At 44.9% G+C, this 18,187-nt stretch overlaps 2 protein-coding genes across 3 annotated transcripts; both read right to left on the bottom strand.

The window, feature by feature from the left end:
- Positions 1–2,833: 2,833 nt before the first annotated feature.
- Positions 2,834–13,171, bottom strand: LOC120706557 (COP9 signalosome complex subunit 2). Of its 2 annotated transcripts, XM_039991236.1 has the most exons (12): positions 12,977–13,171; positions 12,785–12,877; positions 8,187–8,265; positions 6,893–7,133; positions 6,740–6,814; positions 6,519–6,653; positions 5,649–5,836; positions 5,482–5,550; positions 5,314–5,404; positions 5,089–5,223; positions 3,312–3,424; positions 2,834–3,220 (listed from the first exon to the last, which is right to left on the bottom strand). In XM_039991236.1, exons 1-12 carry the CDS (start codon positions 12,984–12,986, stop codon positions 3,130–3,132), a joined length of 1,320 nt encoding a protein of 439 aa, XP_039847170.1. In that variant the 5' UTR covers positions 12,987–13,171; the 3' UTR covers positions 2,834–3,129. The 2 variants fall into 2 exon arrangements, with proteins under 2 accessions (XP_039847170.1, XP_039847172.1); XM_039991238.1 differs by lacking the exons at positions 2,834–3,220; positions 3,312–3,424 and adding an exon at positions 3,781–3,984 and having other exon boundaries at positions 12,977–13,149.
- An 852-nt stretch (positions 13,172–14,023) lies between these two features.
- Positions 14,024–16,643, bottom strand: LOC120706558 (magnesium-protoporphyrin IX monomethyl ester [oxidative] cyclase, chloroplastic). Its single transcript, XM_039991239.1, has 5 exons — positions 16,091–16,643; positions 15,935–15,999; positions 15,193–15,520; positions 15,002–15,100; positions 14,024–14,757 (listed from the first exon to the last, which is right to left on the bottom strand). The coding sequence occupies exons 1-5, from the start codon at positions 16,571–16,573 to the stop codon at positions 14,494–14,496; spliced, it is 1,239 nt and encodes a 412-aa protein (XP_039847173.1). The 5' UTR covers positions 16,574–16,643; the 3' UTR covers positions 14,024–14,493.
- Between the last annotated feature and the right edge of the window lie 1,544 nt (positions 16,644–18,187).

The raw sequence follows: 18,187 nt of genomic DNA on the forward strand, positions 1-18,187 counted from the left end.
TGTATTAATTCTCATCTTAATAAATTAATTAATAATTTTAACCTAAACCGAGTGCAAATTGGGCGGTTCTCACATTGCCGGCGACGTATACGGACGGCGGGGGCGACTTGCGGTTGGTTTGACTGGTTGACTCATGCTCGAGTCAAAGTTAGCAGCACACGTTACTCGAGGCTTAAAAAAACAAGGAACTGGAGCTTTATTACTCGTGTAAACGGCCACTAGTCAAAGTTGACACACCATGCATCCCACAAAGGCTTGTTTAGTTCGAACGCAAAAAAAAATTTCGATAGAATCTTACTAATTTGAAGTACTAAATGAAGTCTATTTATAAAACTTTTTGCACAAATAGGTTGTAAATCGCGAGACGAATCTAATGATGCTAATTAATCCATGATTAATCAATAATTAGCGAATGATTGCTGTAGCATCACTGTTGCAAATCATGGATTAAGTAGGCTCATTAGATTCGCCTCGCGATTTACAGCCCATTCATGCAAAAAGTTTTGTAAATAGACTTCATTTAGTACTCTATGCATGTGTTGAAACATTCGATGTGACGTTTTTTTTGTGTTTACGGGTTTATGGGGTGGGAACTATGTTTAGTTCATTACATGTAAAAATTTTGCTTTGGAATCTTGCTAATTTAAAGTACTAAATGAAGTCTATTTATAAAACTTTTTGCATAGATGGATTGTAAATCACGAGACAAATCTAATGATGCTAATTAATCTATAATTAGTTCATAATTAGAGGATGGTTACTGTAGCATCAATGTTGCAAATTATAGATTAAGTAGGCTCATTAGATTCGTCTCGTGATTTACAGCCCATCCATACAAAAAGTTTTATAAATAGACTTCATTTAGTACTCTCTCCATATCCAAAAAATTTGACGTTTAGGACAGCGACACGGTCTCCAAAACACAACTTTGACTTCTTATTCCTCTAAAAATATTTATCAAAAAGTGATATATGTATATTTTTATAAAAGTATTTTTCAAAACAAATCTATTCATATAATTTTTATATTTTCAAACTCAACAACTTGAGAGTTATTCATGATTTATATTCTCAAGGTTTGACTCAAATCTTATCCTAAATGTCAGGTTTTTTGAGTATGGAGGGAATACTCCATGCATGTGTCCCAACATTCGATGTGATGTTTTTTTGTTTGCGTTTACGAGTTTACGAGTAAAGATCAGGGCCTAAACGGCTAGGCGCCCATGCAACAACAGGCCGCGGAATATCCCCTCGCGTGATTGTCCGAAGCCAGGCAATTGTGTAATCCAAGGACAAAAATGAGCAGGGTTTCCTTTTTTTTTTCCCGAATTGCTTAGCTTCTTTTCTTGCCTTTTGTTTTGCATAGGTTTTCGTGGGCTCAGAAGCACATGACTGGACTGTTCTTAGGCCTCCTCCATCAGTTACCGCCAGCACCAGCGATTTCGCATGCCAGCGCAGGAGCAGCAGTATCTCGAATTCCGTGCGTGTGAGGGTGAAACGTTCTCGCCTAGCGATGGAACTGCCGCTAGCGAATGGAATCTTGCTATTTCTCTCTGCCACGTCAGTCAAAGCCAGCTCTAAACTAGCCCGTTGGAGGAGGCCTTACCAAGTATGAAAAAGTTACTTGTGATGGATATGCCATGTATTGCTTGTAGGATGGTAGCAGGCACTTAATCAAAACCTAACAAATTACTGCCAGCGTATTCTTTTTTTCACAGCTATGCCTAAGCATGTATTTCACTAAGAGAAAGACTGACTGCGTATTCTTGCTTGGCTAATGCAAAACGCAGGTGATCAGATCCTGTTCCTGATGATAAACATGGTGTCGGTAATTGGGCTGCTTCTGACACTCAAGCCGTTTTTTAAACATGGCGAGTGCGTTGAGGCGTTCATAGCCATGTACAGTACATGTTCGTCACTTGTGGGTTAAACCAGGGGCACTGGTCGGATATCAGGCCTCGGTTTAGAACTTTGAGGATTCATGTACTATTACGGCCCATACTTTACGCCTTATGTCCAATTCTTTAATCAGTGTAAAGGGGGCTCTCCGAAATACGAACATGTTTCCTTATTTTTTAAAAATTAAAAATTTAATGTGCTAAGTTCAGCAATTGCACTAATCTTGCAAAATGTTGAACCAAACCTTTCAAATGTCGAGTTAGTTTTTTTTACAGAATGTTAAATTGAGTATAAAAACACTGGACAGAGGTTAAATTGAGTATAAAAACACTGGACAGAGGGACAAAAATCATAGTCTATTAGTTTAATGTGTATTTGGATAGGGGTAAGTCTTATAAAATAGATCTTGAACATTAAACTCTCTGAGCAAATAGTTATTATAATTGCTATAAATCAATATTATCATAAAGGTATTCTAAATACAAATATATTAATGTAACTTTTACATACACAAAAGATGTATATATTTGACCTACTCTTCGTCAAAAAAAGAAGAATAGTTTGATCTTTTTTCCCTTTTATAGTCTAACATTGGTTTTTTCTTTGAGGGGTAAGTCTTACATTGGTACATGGACGGAGTAATAATAACAATAATAATAAAGGGGGAAAACTACTGGATTGGGCGGCCATTGGTACATGGACGAGGGTCATTGGGCTGAACTATCTTTGCTTCATTGGCGTGTAGTAGACTTTTCCGCTGTTTTTAGATACTCGGACATCAATCACAATTTGAGCCATTCCATGGATTTTACCTGAAACGGCCAACTCTTTTTGTACATAACGAGCCCAGCATCGGACCCCCTATGCCAAACCTCGCTACGTCAGTGACGCCCTCAACCCTGAGATCAAACGTGCTCAAACAGCATTGTTCAAGGGCAGCTGCCTCCCAGCTGGTTCAGCCATGTAAAGGATTCTTAGGCAGTAAGCACAAAAAAGTTGTAAGGCAACCAGATGGATGTAGTTACATGTTTTTCCCCTGGCAATTGGCTTGGACCACAGTAATGTCAACACTGGGTTCAGTTCAAGCTCTACATTACATCGGTGTTTCGCATCAGCCAGATCCAACATTCTACCTCAAGCGTCACAAAACAATATGCATTTGCCCTCAGATCCCAAAACAGGCTATCAACATATCTCATAAGTGCAAAGCGTGCGACTGCCAGAAGCCGTCTCACCCAACTCTGTTGGACACCGTTTGGTATATTGACTTAAGCTGGCTATTCCACTTGTCTATGGCATTGTACTTCCTCATCCCCTTGGACCTGCAAAGCAGCCAAAAACTCACCATCTCAACCTGACCGCACAAAACATAGTAATACAGCAACAGGAGGGTGATAAGTTGGGATTACACACCTGTCTCCACGTTCTAGCAGCTTGTTCACCTGATCTATGTGGCCCTGGATCCGGTTGTCCAGAATCAGGGATACCAACAGCTGCTCGACATCCTTTTCGGGGACATTGAGTTCCTAAATGCAGATCATGAAAAGATTATTGGTGTCATGAAAGATCAACACACTGTAAATTTAGTTCCTAACATTGTTTTTGAGGCGTTGCGGCGACGCGCGGCGCCCGACTCCCTTCACAATGCCTAGGCGTTTATGGCGGACGCCTAGGCGACGCCATACACACATTCTAGGCGCCATATGATCATCTTAATATATAATGCTACTAAAATTCAGAAGCATATCACACCTTAATATTGCCAAGTCTTAGCATGTAATACCATACTAAATAATGCCACCAGAGTGCTAGTGCACAACATAAAGTAGCAAAATAGCAAATCTGAAATCTCTCATCACTCAATAGCAACAATTAGTCTCTAATAACATAATATAACTTAATGAGGGAAGGAAGAGGGAAAGAAACAGGGAAGAGAAGGGAAGCAGAGGAAGAGGAGGGAAGCAGCGCTGCAGAGGAGGCGGGAGGCATACCAGGCGGAAGGGGAAGTAGCCGACGGAGGCGCAGACAACAGCCGGGCGCAGCTGCCGACGGCCGATGGGGGCGCAGACTCGAGGCAGAGCAGGTGCTGCAGGGTGATGGATAAGTCTTTGCTGGTTAGTCAGCATTGTACCACTGCAGCATCTCTTTGCTGCAGCACATGGTCCTTGAGGGACAGTCTGTACTGGTGGTCTGGTGGTCTTTGTGGGGCTGCTGCAGCATCTTTCCTTACTGCAGCACGTAGTGGTCTTGCTGCCCCTAGGACAGCATCTTAGAGGACAGCATATTTGACTGGTTAGTTTTAGCTTTTAGACTAGCATCTTAGACTAGTTTGGCATGTGCCTTGGCTGCCTGCACCTGGCTGCCTATAAATATGTACCCACCTCTCCCGTGGAGAGCATGGCTTTGAGTTTGTGAATATGAGAAAACCAGAAAATTGCCCCAAGTTCATTGTCATCCTCTCAGCTCAATGAGAGTTAGAATTGAGCTTCTAACACAGGGCCCGCTCCGCGGCATGGGCGGCCGGCTGGTGGACTCGAGCAGAGGAGCAGCCAAGCCGCAAGCAGAGCTCGTGGTTCGCCCGCCGCCTGCTATCTTCCTCTCCCCTCGCCCGCACTCACGGTAAATGCCTCGCGCGGTCGATTTCCTGCGCGAGGAGCGTATTTGGGCAGACGCGCGGTCGATTTCCCGCGCCTATTGCTTTTCGCGCAGGCGTGCGTTCGATTTCGCGCGAGGCAGCGGTCCTTTTCGCGCCCTTGCCCCGCGATTCACTCGGCGTCTGCGGCGCAGCTGCAGGCGTCCGCCCAATGCCTATCTACGCCTACACGACGCCTAATTCGGTTAGGCGGACGCCATACATGCTGAGGTCGTGGCGACCCCGACGCCCAGGCCCTCCACCACGCCTTGTCGCCTAGGCGACGACTCGAAAACAATGTTTCCTATATGTTTATGGTAATAAAATAATTGCTGCTGTTCAACACTGTAAAAAGACATCAAAGCTTGATCTTGAGCAGATTTTGATATCCAAAATAGCAAATACTAATCAAGCCCACAACTTTTGCTGGAGCAAAAAAATTTTTTCTTCCAATTTATATGATAAGAGTAAAGTAAAAACCAACCAGTAAAATGTGTAACTCACTTCCCTTTCTTTTCACAAAGAATATCACGGGCATGCAACAGAGTAAAAATTTACCTGTGAAATGAATGGTATCCTGATCCGTGTATATGGCTTAATAAGCTTGAGCAGGACTTGAGTTCTGATGTTCTTCAACAGGTCCTCAATATAGTTACGGATGAAAGGATCATCCATTATTGTCCTTCTATTACTCTGCCAAAATTCATTGACAAGTGTACTGAAAATGAAGAGCTGAAAACATTTAGAGAATAAAAAACTGAGCACCTAGGCATAAAGGCACACCTTTAGGATCTTTTCAAATTCCATGATGTCATTCTTCTGGTACGCTGCAATCAAGTTTGTCATTGCAAGGATTTCAGGATCATTTTTGTACCTGCAAACATTTTGAGTTTTCAGGGTGGTAGGAAAATCAGGGAACAAGATTTATGCAGGGATCATCGGATGTCTTACGGCTTGGCCTCTTGTCCATCAAAGGGATTCACTTCAGATTCCATCAACATATTGGCAAGGACGAGATATCTAAAAAAATCATATGCATCACAGTATGTCTCAAATGTATCTACTGATGAACTTAAGGTACAAGCCTAGGAGAGAAGTGCATAGGTTTGAATAAGTACTTGAGGCATTGAATTCTCCGCGGATTGCCTGCTTCATCGTAGTTCTTGAAAGCTTCAAAGAAATCAGTCGCAGCTTCTGCCCACTGCCTCTCAGCCATGTGCATCTTACCACCACATTCACGAATTATACCCATGATTCTTGGATGAGGTATTGCTGATTTGATTGAAAGAGCCCTCTGATACAATTCCTGCAGCAAAGATTCACTTTAGAATTCAGATAATCCATTTCAAGGAAACAGCAATCTAAAGCAGGATCCTTGCACCCGATTCACGTACTAAGCAAATAAATGGCATTGGACAAGAAAAAGCAAAAGGGTGCAAAACTGACGTATCAGTCTTGAGGGTTTAAGGCTACAAAAGCGGAAAAGAAGAGAAACTGTTTTATCTAATGAATGTGCTGGTGTGCATAACATATTACTATTACAATAGCTAAACATTGTCCCATAGATTGAGATAAAAGTTAGGTATTCAATCCAATTTCAGCTAAGCCTCCAAGAATTAGAGATAAAAATTAGTGTTCCATCCAATTTCAAAAAGCATAAGCATTAAATCAGCATGATAACGGCTATTCTTACAAGTTATTACAGCACTAATGCACTAGGATATATCCCTTAAGCTCAGAGTGAAGAATCCTTTTGTGGTGATAAAATATAAGTCAGTATGCAAGTGCATAACATCCAACAACTCTAAAATTATTTGCTTTACAGGAGACAAACACAAGATAAAGAAATTAGAAGCCACGACAAAATGGAGAATAATAGAATAACAATTTTCAGAAACACAGCATCACACAACAATAATTTAAGATAAAATATTAGACAATAGTAAGCCATAACCCAAAGAAACACTTGCAAATATGCAAACATTTACCTTAAGCTTTTTATTATTCTTTGTTTCGGTGTACATTTGGATTTCAATAGCATAGACTTCCAAAAGCTGTGTGCCTTTCTTTTGGTCATCAGAACCATCTTCCCTTTGACAAGATTTATGCAGCTCCTTCAGTATCTGCCAGTAAGATAGCATGGATAATTTAATAATAAGGATTGCAATTATTACAATGAAGTGTATGACTAAAGAACTGATCCAAGGACCTTGCTCATGCGGCCATACTCCCCCATATCAAACCAAATTTTGCAAAGCTTCAGGTTTGTCTTGAACCATAATCTCTGCACCACAAACAATAAAAACTATAAAGAACCATTCAGCACATAAAATCTTAATCCACTTAATGCAATAAATCCAACCTCATTTTTTGCTTCTTCAAGAGCTTTCAGTGTTGTCTGGTAGAACTCTTGTAAAAGAGAAAAGTTCTGACTAGCAGATCCAGAAACAAAATCCATTATGTTGTTTATACATTTCTCACTGTAGTTTCGGGTCACAGCAGACTTTATGTATGTTAACATCTCCCTGTAGGCATCCATCATTTCTTTGTATTTCCCCAGCTTATAGTAAAGCTTGACAGTTTGCTTAAGAGCTTTAAATCCCCTACAAAGACAAAGTTACAGAGTAAAGAATAAGGCAAGGATAAAAATGACGGTAGAATAACAATAAATACAATTAATTTCACAAAGAATCGACTTTCTAACTTCACTAGAAATTTAGAACAAGGTGCAACACTTCATGAATCATGTTTTGACCAAGATTTACCCGCTATCGGCGTGGAACATGCTGAAACAGGGAAACTTTCAGGCAGTAGATCAATAAGCAACTAAGAAGATATTTCGCCAACCAGATAACTATAAAAACCATTCATTACCAGAGTTCCACTGGCACCTAAGCGATGTCAAGTCAGTTTCTACGTTTCAGCGTTTCTTTTTCTCCCCTTTTTTTCTTTCTCACTATGGAGATATTTTTCATGCAACCAAAGTTAAACAGCTTGAGATTGAGGCAGCTCAAACTGATATAAAAAAAATGACCCACAACTAACCCAAATCCTCTACAACGAATATAAACGTGAGTTAAAGGAAGGTTTACACCCTGTTTTATAAGTCCTGACCATGTATCTGGTTCATCAGTCCATCCAGCCTAGTAAAATTTTTATTCTCGTAGTAACATGTGCACAGCCAAATATCAGCTTGCGCCATTCAGGTTACCATACATGTCTATGAGATTTACATTCTTCATCATGAAAAATCGGCAACAGACACTAAAATCATGAGGTAGGAACAGGTAGCACTCTGTATTGCTAAATATTAATTTGGCCCATAAGATATATTGGAAACATCCTGGTAAAGAGCATATGACATAAATATTCTATGGCTCCCCTTAGATCCTAAACTTCAGTTAGGCACAGGCCCTAAGTAAAGAGAATTTTAGTGAGCAGAAGTTTGCATATGTAAGTATCCAAAACATATCTGTATGTGAACATTTGAGATTCCTAAATCTTAATGATAACAGTTAGGTTAGAACCTATTTAGGTTGGGCTTAATCAGTATTCACCAAGATGGTCAATATGCTTTAGCGTTCATATTGCAACAGAAACAGCAAAAGCAAATGAATCAGAATAATGAATGTTGAAAAGGTTGAGTTAAAATTTACCATTCAGCCTTTTCTGGCTCCATTTTGACTACTTGATCAAAACCAGCAAGTGCACCCTCTGGGTCTGTCTCAACCATACCTGCAGAAAGGTAGTAATAGAATTTACAATTTTATTGTCCTTTACAAAAAAAATCTCGTTTAAAAAAATAGAATTTACAATTTTGTTGTCCTTTAAGTACTCAATCTATATACGCCTTGGTCTGATTCCATCTAGCTACTGTTCCATAAACCAAAAACAGGCAGGACACACAAGTACCTAACTTTTGACTTTTGAGTGCTACTATAGATGTAAGAGACTTATTGGGCTCATAGAAAACATACAGATAAAACCAATCAAATAAGTGTCTCAATAAAAAGAAATGATTGACAGAAATCTAAAGAATGTTTATGTTATAAAAATTGAAGGAATTCAGCTGGATCTATTGGTTACAAGAAACTGTAGAAAACATAGGGATCTGACTTCTTCAATCTCCGCATAGTGTACATTTATGATTAATAAACCTAGTGTTAGTGTTAAGCTAGCACTTGTATCTTACTTTATGCACTTTTTACTTTATCAGTAGGGGTGCCTTGGCTCTCAAGTTGATCATGAGATGTCTTGGCTCCCAAGAAGCTCTTTGCTTTATGCTAGTAGAGGCCCTGCTCTATATAAGCAGCTGCCATCCTTTGTAACCGTGAGACTTTACCTTTACCATTTCAATCAAGCAGCTATAAGCCAAGCTGCCCTCGTTGGGATCAGCTGAAATTGAGATGTGTCCTGGGTATCAATTGGCATCTAGAGCCTAGGTTAGACACCCTTCCCCTCAGCCGCCGCCACAGCCATGTCCACCTCCAGCAAGCGCGCCGCCGCCGCCGCAGCAGCAGCGAAGGGCAAGGACGTTTCCGGATCCGGCCACGGTGAAGACCAGGCTCGGGAGGCCCGTCTTGCCGCCGCAGAAGCAGCGGCCGCGAAGGCCGCGCAGGCAGCAGAGGCGGCTAAAGCCACCGCAGCCGCGGCCTTGCGCCAGGAGATCGAGGATGGCAAGCCGGCGGTCGATGGGTCGGAGCGCTTCCACACGCCGGAGCGTCGTCGACAATTCTCTCCGTCCCCAGAGCGGCGCCACAGGCGACGTGGTCGGTCGCCGGTGGTGCAGGTCTACCGCGACATCGGCGACGGGTGGCCCATGCTCACCCGCGCCAACTACCACGAGTGGAGCCTTCTCATGAAGGTGAAGCTTCAGGCGCGCTGACTCTGGGAGGCCGTCGCCTACGGCGGCGGCGTCTACGATGATGATCGTCGGGCCTTGGAGGCCTTGTGCGCTGCGGTCTGGGAGGCGATCGCCACCAGGCGTCTCGATGGTGAGCGCGTCCGTCGCGCCACGCTGCAGCGGCTCCGCGGCGAGTGGGAAAGCCTCGCCTTTCAGCCCGGTGAGCAAATTGAGGACTTTGCTCTTCACCTGACACCTGGTTATTAAAACGACGTTTAAACGTCGTGAAAACGACGTTTTCACGAGAAAACGTTCTTGTGAAATCGACGTTTAAACGTTTAAACGTCCGTTTAAACGATAAAACGTCCATCGTTTCGTTAAAATCTACCCTCTATTCGTTTCGTCGTTTTATCGTTTTAATAACCCTAGCCTGACAAACCTGATGGAGCAGATGGCCATCAACAGCGACACCAACCTCGACGAAGAGCGCGCCGTGGAGAAATTTCTCCAGTGTGTGCCCAAGAAGTACGAGCAGCTTGTTCTCTCCATTGAGACGCTACTCGACTTCGGGCAGCTCACCATCGAGGACGTGACCGGCCGGCTCAAGGCGGCCCAGGACCGCGAGCGCGCGCCGGAGTCGGAGGCCGCCGACGGCAAGCTTCTCTACACCGCCGAGCAGTAGCGGGCCTTCGAGAAGGAGGGGGAGGGAGCCGGACCATCCAAGGATCGCCGTCGACGTCCCCGCGGAGGCAAGAAGAACAAGCCCAAAGGCGGTGACCGTGACGGAGACCGTGGCGGCGCGGATCGCGGTGGAGGGGACAAGGTAGGCGCCACCGGCGGTGAACGCAGGGCGAACCGCAACGACACCTGCCTCAATTGCAACGGTGCCGGCCACTGGGCACGCGATTGCCCCCATCCCCGGCGTGATCGTGGTCGAGATCGTGGCAGCGCGGCGAACGTGGCGGAAGCAGAGGACGACCATGCTCTGTTCCTCGCGCATGGGTTCGTGGAGATGGACGCGGAGGCGTACAGCGGCAAGGTTCCTGCTTCATCCTTCTACGCCAAGAACGCCGACCTCGACCTCCACGAGCTGAAAGCCAGCGCCTTCCTCGACATCGGCTCCGGCGTCGGCGACAAGCTCGACGGCTGGTACCTCGATAGCAGCACAACCCACCATATGACTGGTCGCCGCGAGCTCTTCACCGACCTGGACACGACGGCCAGAGGCACGGTGAGATTCGGCGACGAGTCAAAGGTGGAGATCCACGACGTTGGCTCCATCATCTTCGAGGCGAAGAACGGCGAGCACCGAGTGCTCCACGGTGTGTACTACATCCCCGCCCTTCGCAACCCGATCATGAGCCTCGGCCAGCTAGATGGAGGATCCAAGGTGGTGATTGATCACGGAGTCCTCAGGATCTGGGATCAGCACAAGCGGCTGCTCGTCAAGGTCCGCCGCTGCGCCAACAGGCTCTACATCCTCCACATCAAGACGGCCTCGCCGCTCTGTCTCGCCGCGCGCAAGGACGATGAAGCTTGGCGCTGGCACGAGCGGTACGGCCGAGGACTTCGACGCACTCCGACAGCTGTCCAAGGACGACATGGCGCGTGGGCTGCCGGTGATCAGCCACGTCGGCCAGTTCTGCGACACGTGCGTCATCACCAAGCACCGCCGAGCCCCGTTCCCGAGTGAAGCCCAGTACCGCGCGCAGGATCCGCTGGAGCTCATCCACGGCGACCTCTGCGGGCCGATCGCGCCGGCAACTCCCGGCGGCAGGCGCTTCTTCCTGTTCCTGGTCAACGACGCCACGCGGTACATGTCGGTGGAATTCAGCTGGATCTATTGGTTACAAGAAACTGTAGAAAACATAGGGATCTGACTTCTTCAATCTCCGCATAGTGTACATTTATGATTAATAAACCTAGTGTTAGTGTTAAGCTAACACTTGTATCTTACTTTATGCACTTTTTACTTTATCAGTAGGGGTGCCTTGGCTCTCAAGTTGATCATGAGATGTCTTGGCTCCCAAGAAGCTCTTTGCTTTATGCTAGTAGAGACCCTGCTCTATATAAGCAGCTGCCATCCTTTGTAACCGTGAGACTTTACCTTTACCATTTCAATCAAGCGGCTATAAGCCAAGCTGCCCTCATTGGGTTCAGCTGAAATTGAGATGTGTCCTGGGTATCACCTAGAAAAAATGATGTTTACAGCGATGTGACACAGTGGAAAACACATATCTAAGGAATGGCAGAGCTATATGCTGACAGAGAAATCTTTTATATAGAAATAACTGGTGAGATTAGTTGCACGTCGTTTGCATTGAAGGCTACAGTCACATATTAATCCTTGTTGAATCAGAAAAGGGGCAAGTCCGAATCCTTGCCTAAATTGAAGAGAGAAGAACGACTTTCAACATTAAAGAGGAACTGAATTATTTATCTCTCACATTTTCTATTCTAGAATGTTCTATATAGTAGACGAATTAACTGATCAATTAAAAACAGTGAACTTCCTGTCACACAATGTAGGAAAGGTGTTTAAAAAAAGAGATAAGACATGAAGCATGCGAAAAATGCTGACTGAGACTAACCTCTAAAGCACTGAAAAAATATTTTGGTGTTTTAACACTGAAAAATTTCCATGAAGCCACATTATCATACATATGTATAAAAAAATTATTTGACTTTTAGCAGTGTTCACTTACGCAGCCGCCAAGCCTGCTCGGGTACTAGGCGACACCACCCCTCCTAGCTGCCTAGCCAATCCCTCCATCCCTTCTAAGCGGCCACCTATGCCCACCTATTGCTGACTAGGTGCTAGGCCAGCTGCCCAGATAATGGGAGACACTGATTTTTGGTAACACGTAGAACAGATGTTACATATTTGCCTATTTGGTAACTGCTATTCCTGTGCATTACCTTTCTGCAGATGTAAAGAAAAATTCTGCGTGAACCGAACTTTGATTGTCAATTACAGAGGAGACAGCAGGTCTAACAGCAAGCAAGAGTTGCTCAGCTATCTGGCACATAGGCAACGCCTCCTTGTCACAGTTGTGAAACTTCCATCCACCATACAAAGAAAACAAGAACAAATGCGAAAACTGAACAACACACTGATGTCCTTCTCGATCAATTTAACTTGTCTATTCTCCACGACCAATGACATTGTAAATATGTCTCCAACCTCCTCACCTTAATCCTCACTAACCAAGGAAAAGAGTCGCAGCTAAATTGGCAAGCACAGCAAAGTGACATCCATCCGTCAGAACTCAAATGAGAACCCTATGAGTACCATCGGAAAATGCGTATGCGTATGCGCAACAACAACAACACGACTAGCAGATAATCCGGCCGCGCTCGTTTCTTAGAACCACCCGATTCGCAAGACGGGGGAGGAGAGGAAGAGCGAACCTTTGGAGTTGTAGTACTGGTTCTCGATGTCGACATCCTGCTCCTCCGGCTCCTCGTCCGAGTACTCGAACCCGTAGTCCTCCATGTCCGCATCTAATCAATCACCACCACGCGCACCAACGATCAGAGAAACCCCTTCCTAATCGAGAGCAGGAAAAACCTAGGTGCGCTAATCGGAGGATACGTGCTTACCGGAGCCCATGGCGGCGTCGAGGGGGCGGTGAGCGCGGCGGGGGAGTCCACGAAGCGGGCGCGCGAGGGCTAGGGTTTCTGGGGGGACGAGGGGTTTGCGGCTTTGCGCCCTTGCGGAGAGGCAGGCGGAGAGCAGATGGGACGCGAAGGAAGGGAAGGGAATTTTTGCGTTTAGGCCCCTGTACAAATAATAGACTCTCAGCTCTTGCCTCTTGGGCTCTTGGCCCCGTGTCATCGTGTGCTCCACGCCTCGCCTCCACCCCATTTTGTTCGGGTTGGGAATTTTTATTTACTTCTACACCCTTTTTCCTGTTTGTTATTAGGGTTTAGGATTCGACTCGCGTTTTAGTTTCTATATATTCTACTTTTATTTACTGGATTTTTTTCATGTTGAATATGCTCTCCTCCTATCTTTAAGTTCCAAGTGTAAGCTGATTGTGTTCAGAGCAAATAAAAAGAGTGAAAAGTTTTCATTTATTCTGAATTTCTTATAATATAACAAACAAATTGTAAGCACAGAGACATTAGCTTCAAATGATGAATAATTGACCTGGGATGGGAAACTTTGAGTACTTCCACCATTTTATCATAGTGTAGTATACTCATTATTGACCTGTGAGGTTTATCTTTTGGGGGGCAAATAGTGTACTCCCTCCGTCCCAAAGAATAAGTAATTCTAGCATTCAAATTTTTTTCAAAAAAGTCACTTTACCTTATTTAAAAAATACATGTGCATGTAAGAATCATTTCTGCTAAATATGGATAATAAATATGGGCAAACATAGTCATTTTACCTTCTTTTTAATTCGTCCTAAAATTTTTAGAATGACTTGTATTTTGGGATGCAGGGATTACACAATTTGTACCATATTTTCAAGAAAAAAAGCACATTTTCGCCAATATATGCATGTGTTTCTTAGAATTTTGCCTTTGAGATGGCCAAATCCGCTCTACTAAAAACAGTGTTAGTGTGTTACACGAGGTTCTTATAAATTCATCTAGACAATTGCCGCATCCTCTACATTGTAGAAGGTTGCTAAAAAGAAATATGTAAAAATTCACATGGTATAGCCTCATAGCCAAATGTGTTACATAGCTTTCTATTGTTTCACGATCAGCCAATAATGCTTGGTACATTCATCATTCTTAGTTCCAAATTCACATGCGTGTGAATAGAAGTTGCAAGTAATTTCACAAAGATCATATGTGATACAGTGGACATAGGCAATGATCTGTATGCTATTGGCTTCAGTATCAGTACAACTTCAGAGTTCAGACGCTCCCTTCTGCTGGAAAACCGGAACGCTCACTTCTGACGCAGTTCACTGTCTCACTTGCATGGAGATGCCACACAACAAAAGCTTGCCAAGCCTTACGTTGTCAATATTTTACAGACGAACACAAGAAGATGCAGGTCCTCTTAACCATCCAGCGTTTCACCATTCAAAGCCCCTCAGGGAGAAAGCACCAACTTGTCTTTCGTGGAAAATAATTCAGGGATAAATCTTTCTACAGAATCAGTAAACAAGCTGAGGCTCGAATTCAGCAAAATCAACTGATCCTGACTCGATGGGGGGCATGAGGTACGCGGCGATGATCTCAGACACCAGCGCGGCAACAAGAGGAATCCTCTTCAGGTTCTTCACTAAGGGGATATCGTCAGATTCTCCAATGGCAATGATCTTCTGGTTGATCTCAACCATCCTGTCAAGCTTCCTCTTGAATTCAGGGTTCTCGACATCCAAAACAGCAGGGAAGATCCTCGCTGTTGTGCGGTTGGTCTGCAGATATATGCACATTCTACATTGTCAGCAGTGGCCTTGATGCATTGAAGTTTCTTAAATAAGTAATTTATAAATTCTCACTAACGCTGAAAGAGTAACAAGGTTCGTGTGATTTCTTTAATATTCTGCAAGGACCTTATGTCCATATTCAGCAGTTGTTCAGAATGGTGTGAAACACAGTAAAGTGGCAACTAAGATACAGAAATGATGACACTGTTAAGAAGAGACACCTCATTTTTACCTCAATGATGACATGCATGTCAAATTCCTTGGTGTCCAGACCAATCCCCTCATAGAATGTAGTGCGTTGGCAGTCATTTAGGTACATGGTTACATACACCTGCAGAAGGTCATATAACACTATCATCAGAATTGAGGCACAATAACCTTCACAGTTAACCCATCTTTAACGAAGGAATAGCTTGAATTTACCGAGAGGCAGAAGAACCGTGACCAGAGCTTGGCCTTCCAGTCGTTGAGGAACTGTGGCTGAGCCTTTAGCAGGGCAGAGAAGAAGTCACCGTGCCTGTTCTCATCCTGGCACCAGTTCTCGAAGTACTTGAAGATGGGGTAAACCTGGTACTCTGGGTTCGCCTTGAGGTGCCTGAAGATGGTGATGTACCTCCAGTACCCAATCTTCTCAGACAGGTAGGTGGCGTAGAAGATGAACTTGGGCTTGAAGAAGGTGTACTTCCTAGCCTTGGTCAGGAACCCCAGGTCCAGCGCCAAGTTGAAGTCAGACAGACCCTTGTTCAAGAACCTAGACAGCGCAAATCACAAGAAATTTTCCAGCTGAATTTCTTTGCGCATTCATTGTTATGCTTAAAACCTCAAATTGGATACCACAAGGACTACATGCATTGCATGGCTGAATTCTAACAGAACATCTATGAACAGCTGCTGGAAGCGACCCCCAATGGCCAATGCATTGGCCTAACTACTAGTACTCTACTAACGAAACAGGGGCATGTTGCCGACTACTTCCCTGGAAATGAGTAGAGGCATGTAGCCAGGCTCATGCCAATTATGTCTGCAAACTTAGAAAATCTGTACATTCCTGATCAAATTGAGGTAGAGGCATCGACTGCTCGCTCAAAATCATGAGTGCATAACTTTTGATGAGAAAGGCTCCTAATCGCGCGCATTGTATGATGAAAGCGGATAAGATACGTACCCAGCATGGCGCGCCTCGTCCCTGGACATGAGCGAGAAGATCTCAGCCACCACCGGGTTGGTTTTCTGCAGAGAAAAAACGGAGCGTCAGCGCACGCCCACCAGGTGCTCCCGGAAAGGCCTACCCCAAGACTGCAGGAGCAAACCAGGCACTGACCTTGAGCCTGCGCCCGAGCTCCTTGTAGAGGAGGAACCCGGAGAACTCCGCGGTGCAGGAGCGCTCGAGGAACTCGACGAATATCTGGCGGAGCGGGCCGTCCATCTTGTCGGCGGCGGCCTTGAACTCGGGGTTGCGCACGAAGTGGGTCTGGTTGTAGTCCGTCTTGAACTCCTGCAGCAGCGCGTCGAACTCCGCCTGGTTGAGCTGCTTGTTGATCTCGGCGTTGAAGAGGCGCTCCATCTCGTCGAAGTCGGTGGTGTAGAACCGCGGCGTGAGCAGCGTCTCCTGGATCTCCGTCTTGCCTCGCTTCTTGGGGCCCGAGGGCTTGGGCGGCGCGGCGGCGGCCGCGGCGGAGGCCGACGCGCGGAAGCGGACCGCGGAGCGGCGGGCCAGCGGCAGGCCGGCGGAAGAGGGCCTGGCGGCGCGGTGGCGCATTGCGGCGGGGTTCAGGAGGGAGAGCTCCATGGCGGAGGAGGCCATTGGCTGGCGGCGAGGGGGGCGGTGGCTGGGCGAGCGGCTGGGCAGCGGGAGCGAGCTGAGTTGGGGTGGCGCGGGGGTATATGCTGCCGCTGCCGCTGTCGCTAGCTACAAGGGGATGGGGCGATAAGGTGGCGATGAGGTGTAATCCTGGGCTTCTAATCGGGGCGCGCCATGTGTAGCGGAGCCCAATCTAGCCGCACGCTTTCCCCGTCTCTTTCTCTCTGTTTTTCTTCTTCTTCTTCTTCTTTTTTTGCCCCACTTGCAACTTCTCATTGTTGCTATTCTTATTTCTGAAAATCTTTTCAGCCTCCTGTTTTTCATATTTGCAGTGAGGTGGGCTTTTTTTTCATGCCAAATGTATGATTTTTGTCTGCCAACGAGATTTTTTTCCTTTTTGTAATTTTGGATGTAGCTCGAGCTTTTTCTTGGAAAGTTTCATGAAGAAGAAATTAAATGCAATTAATCCATTACAAGCAAATTTTAAATGACTAGCACTGGAGTTTCGATATTGATCCATTGCCGCTGACCAACAGAACGTGATCCGTTGCTCAGGAAAAGTGGAACATTTATTTTGAAAAATGACCAAAAAGAGGAATGCTTATAGTTCTCAAAACAAGAAAAAAGAATAGGGAAATGTGACATCGTGAGTCTTGTTTTTAGAGTTGAAACCCCATTGCGGGATTTCTGAGCTACTGGCCAGGGTTTAGCCAAGTGTGTGGCTATGAATATCCCTAAATATTGGTGCATGGGAACAGACTGTCCATAGTGGACTAATCATCAACTTAGGTGAAAGAGATACTTGTGTGCAGATTTCAGATGGACCACCTTCCTAGGTGAGTACAAAAATGTTTTCCTGCAGATATTACCACCCTTGCTTAGTTGTTTGAAAAAACAATCAGGATGGTTAAGATGTTCAGAAACATTTAGCACAAAACCGTCTGTCTAATCTGCATTGATAACATAATTGGGTTTTAATAGATCGGGAACCGTCATTGTTTTATGGTTAAGATGAACTGATACATTAGCAATGCGATGCTCCATGTTCATTCGTTATGTGAGAGAAAAACCAAACTTAAAAGAGGCACGATGTGTGAAAACATCGCAATGTCATACTCCACAAGATTTTAGGGAGTTTCAAGGTTTTTCGGGAGGAGTTGATGGGTGCCTAACTTTCCAAGGCACTATATGGGAGACAAGATGGCTTAGTGACGAAAGTAGGGCAGTGGAAACACCACAGTCAGGGTCGGCTCTATATTTTCAGAGACCCTAGGCCGAACCAGAGACTATGGGCTCTTTATGCCAACTATTTTTCATTTCTAGCAGTAATTATGAAGAGATAAAATTTTTAATAATATGTGTAAGAGGACTGGAAAATTAGTTTAGAACCCTAATGATATATCATGCTAATCGTTAAGTACTAAGAAAATATACTAAAATTTAGACATCTAGAATCTAGATTAGAGAAGATTACCTGTTCGTCACTTGATCAGTCGATCTTTCAGAGCCGTGCGGCCGCGGCTTTGGCAGTCTGGCGCCTGGCGGAGACGGCAACCGGCAGGCGGCAGCAGCCAGCGAGGCAGCGGACTGCGGACGCCGGGTTTGCCTTGCCTGCAA

This window comes from Panicum virgatum, chromosome 5K (assembly GCF_016808335.1).
Source record: "Panicum virgatum strain AP13 chromosome 5K, P.virgatum_v5, whole genome shotgun sequence".
Taxonomy (NCBI): domain Eukaryota; kingdom Viridiplantae; phylum Streptophyta; class Magnoliopsida; order Poales; family Poaceae; genus Panicum; species Panicum virgatum.

Bases quoted from the DNA above. Each gene is read 5' to 3' on its own strand.
- LOC120706557 (XM_039991236.1), bottom strand. The intron at 8,266-12,784 runs GTTCGCTCTTCC...ACCTTTCTGCAG, and splicing joins CCAGTACTACAACTCCAAAG to GTATGGTTGAGACAGACCCA. The intron at 3,221-3,311 runs GTGTGTAATCCC...GCTGCTTTGCAG, and splicing joins CTGCTAGAACGTGGAGACAG to GTCCAAGGGGATGAGGAAGT.
- LOC120706558 (XM_039991239.1), bottom strand. From the start codon at position 16,573: ATGGCCTCCTCCGCCATGGAGCTCTCCCTCCTGAACCCCGCCGCAATG. The intron at 16,000-16,090 runs GTCAGTGCCTGG...TTTTCTCTGCAG, and splicing joins AGCTCGGGCGCAGGCTCAAG to AAAACCAACCCGGTGGTGGC. The intron at 15,101-15,192 runs GTAAATTCAAGC...GACCTTCTGCAG, and splicing joins CACGGTTCTTCTGCCTCTCG to GTGTATGTAACCATGTACCT.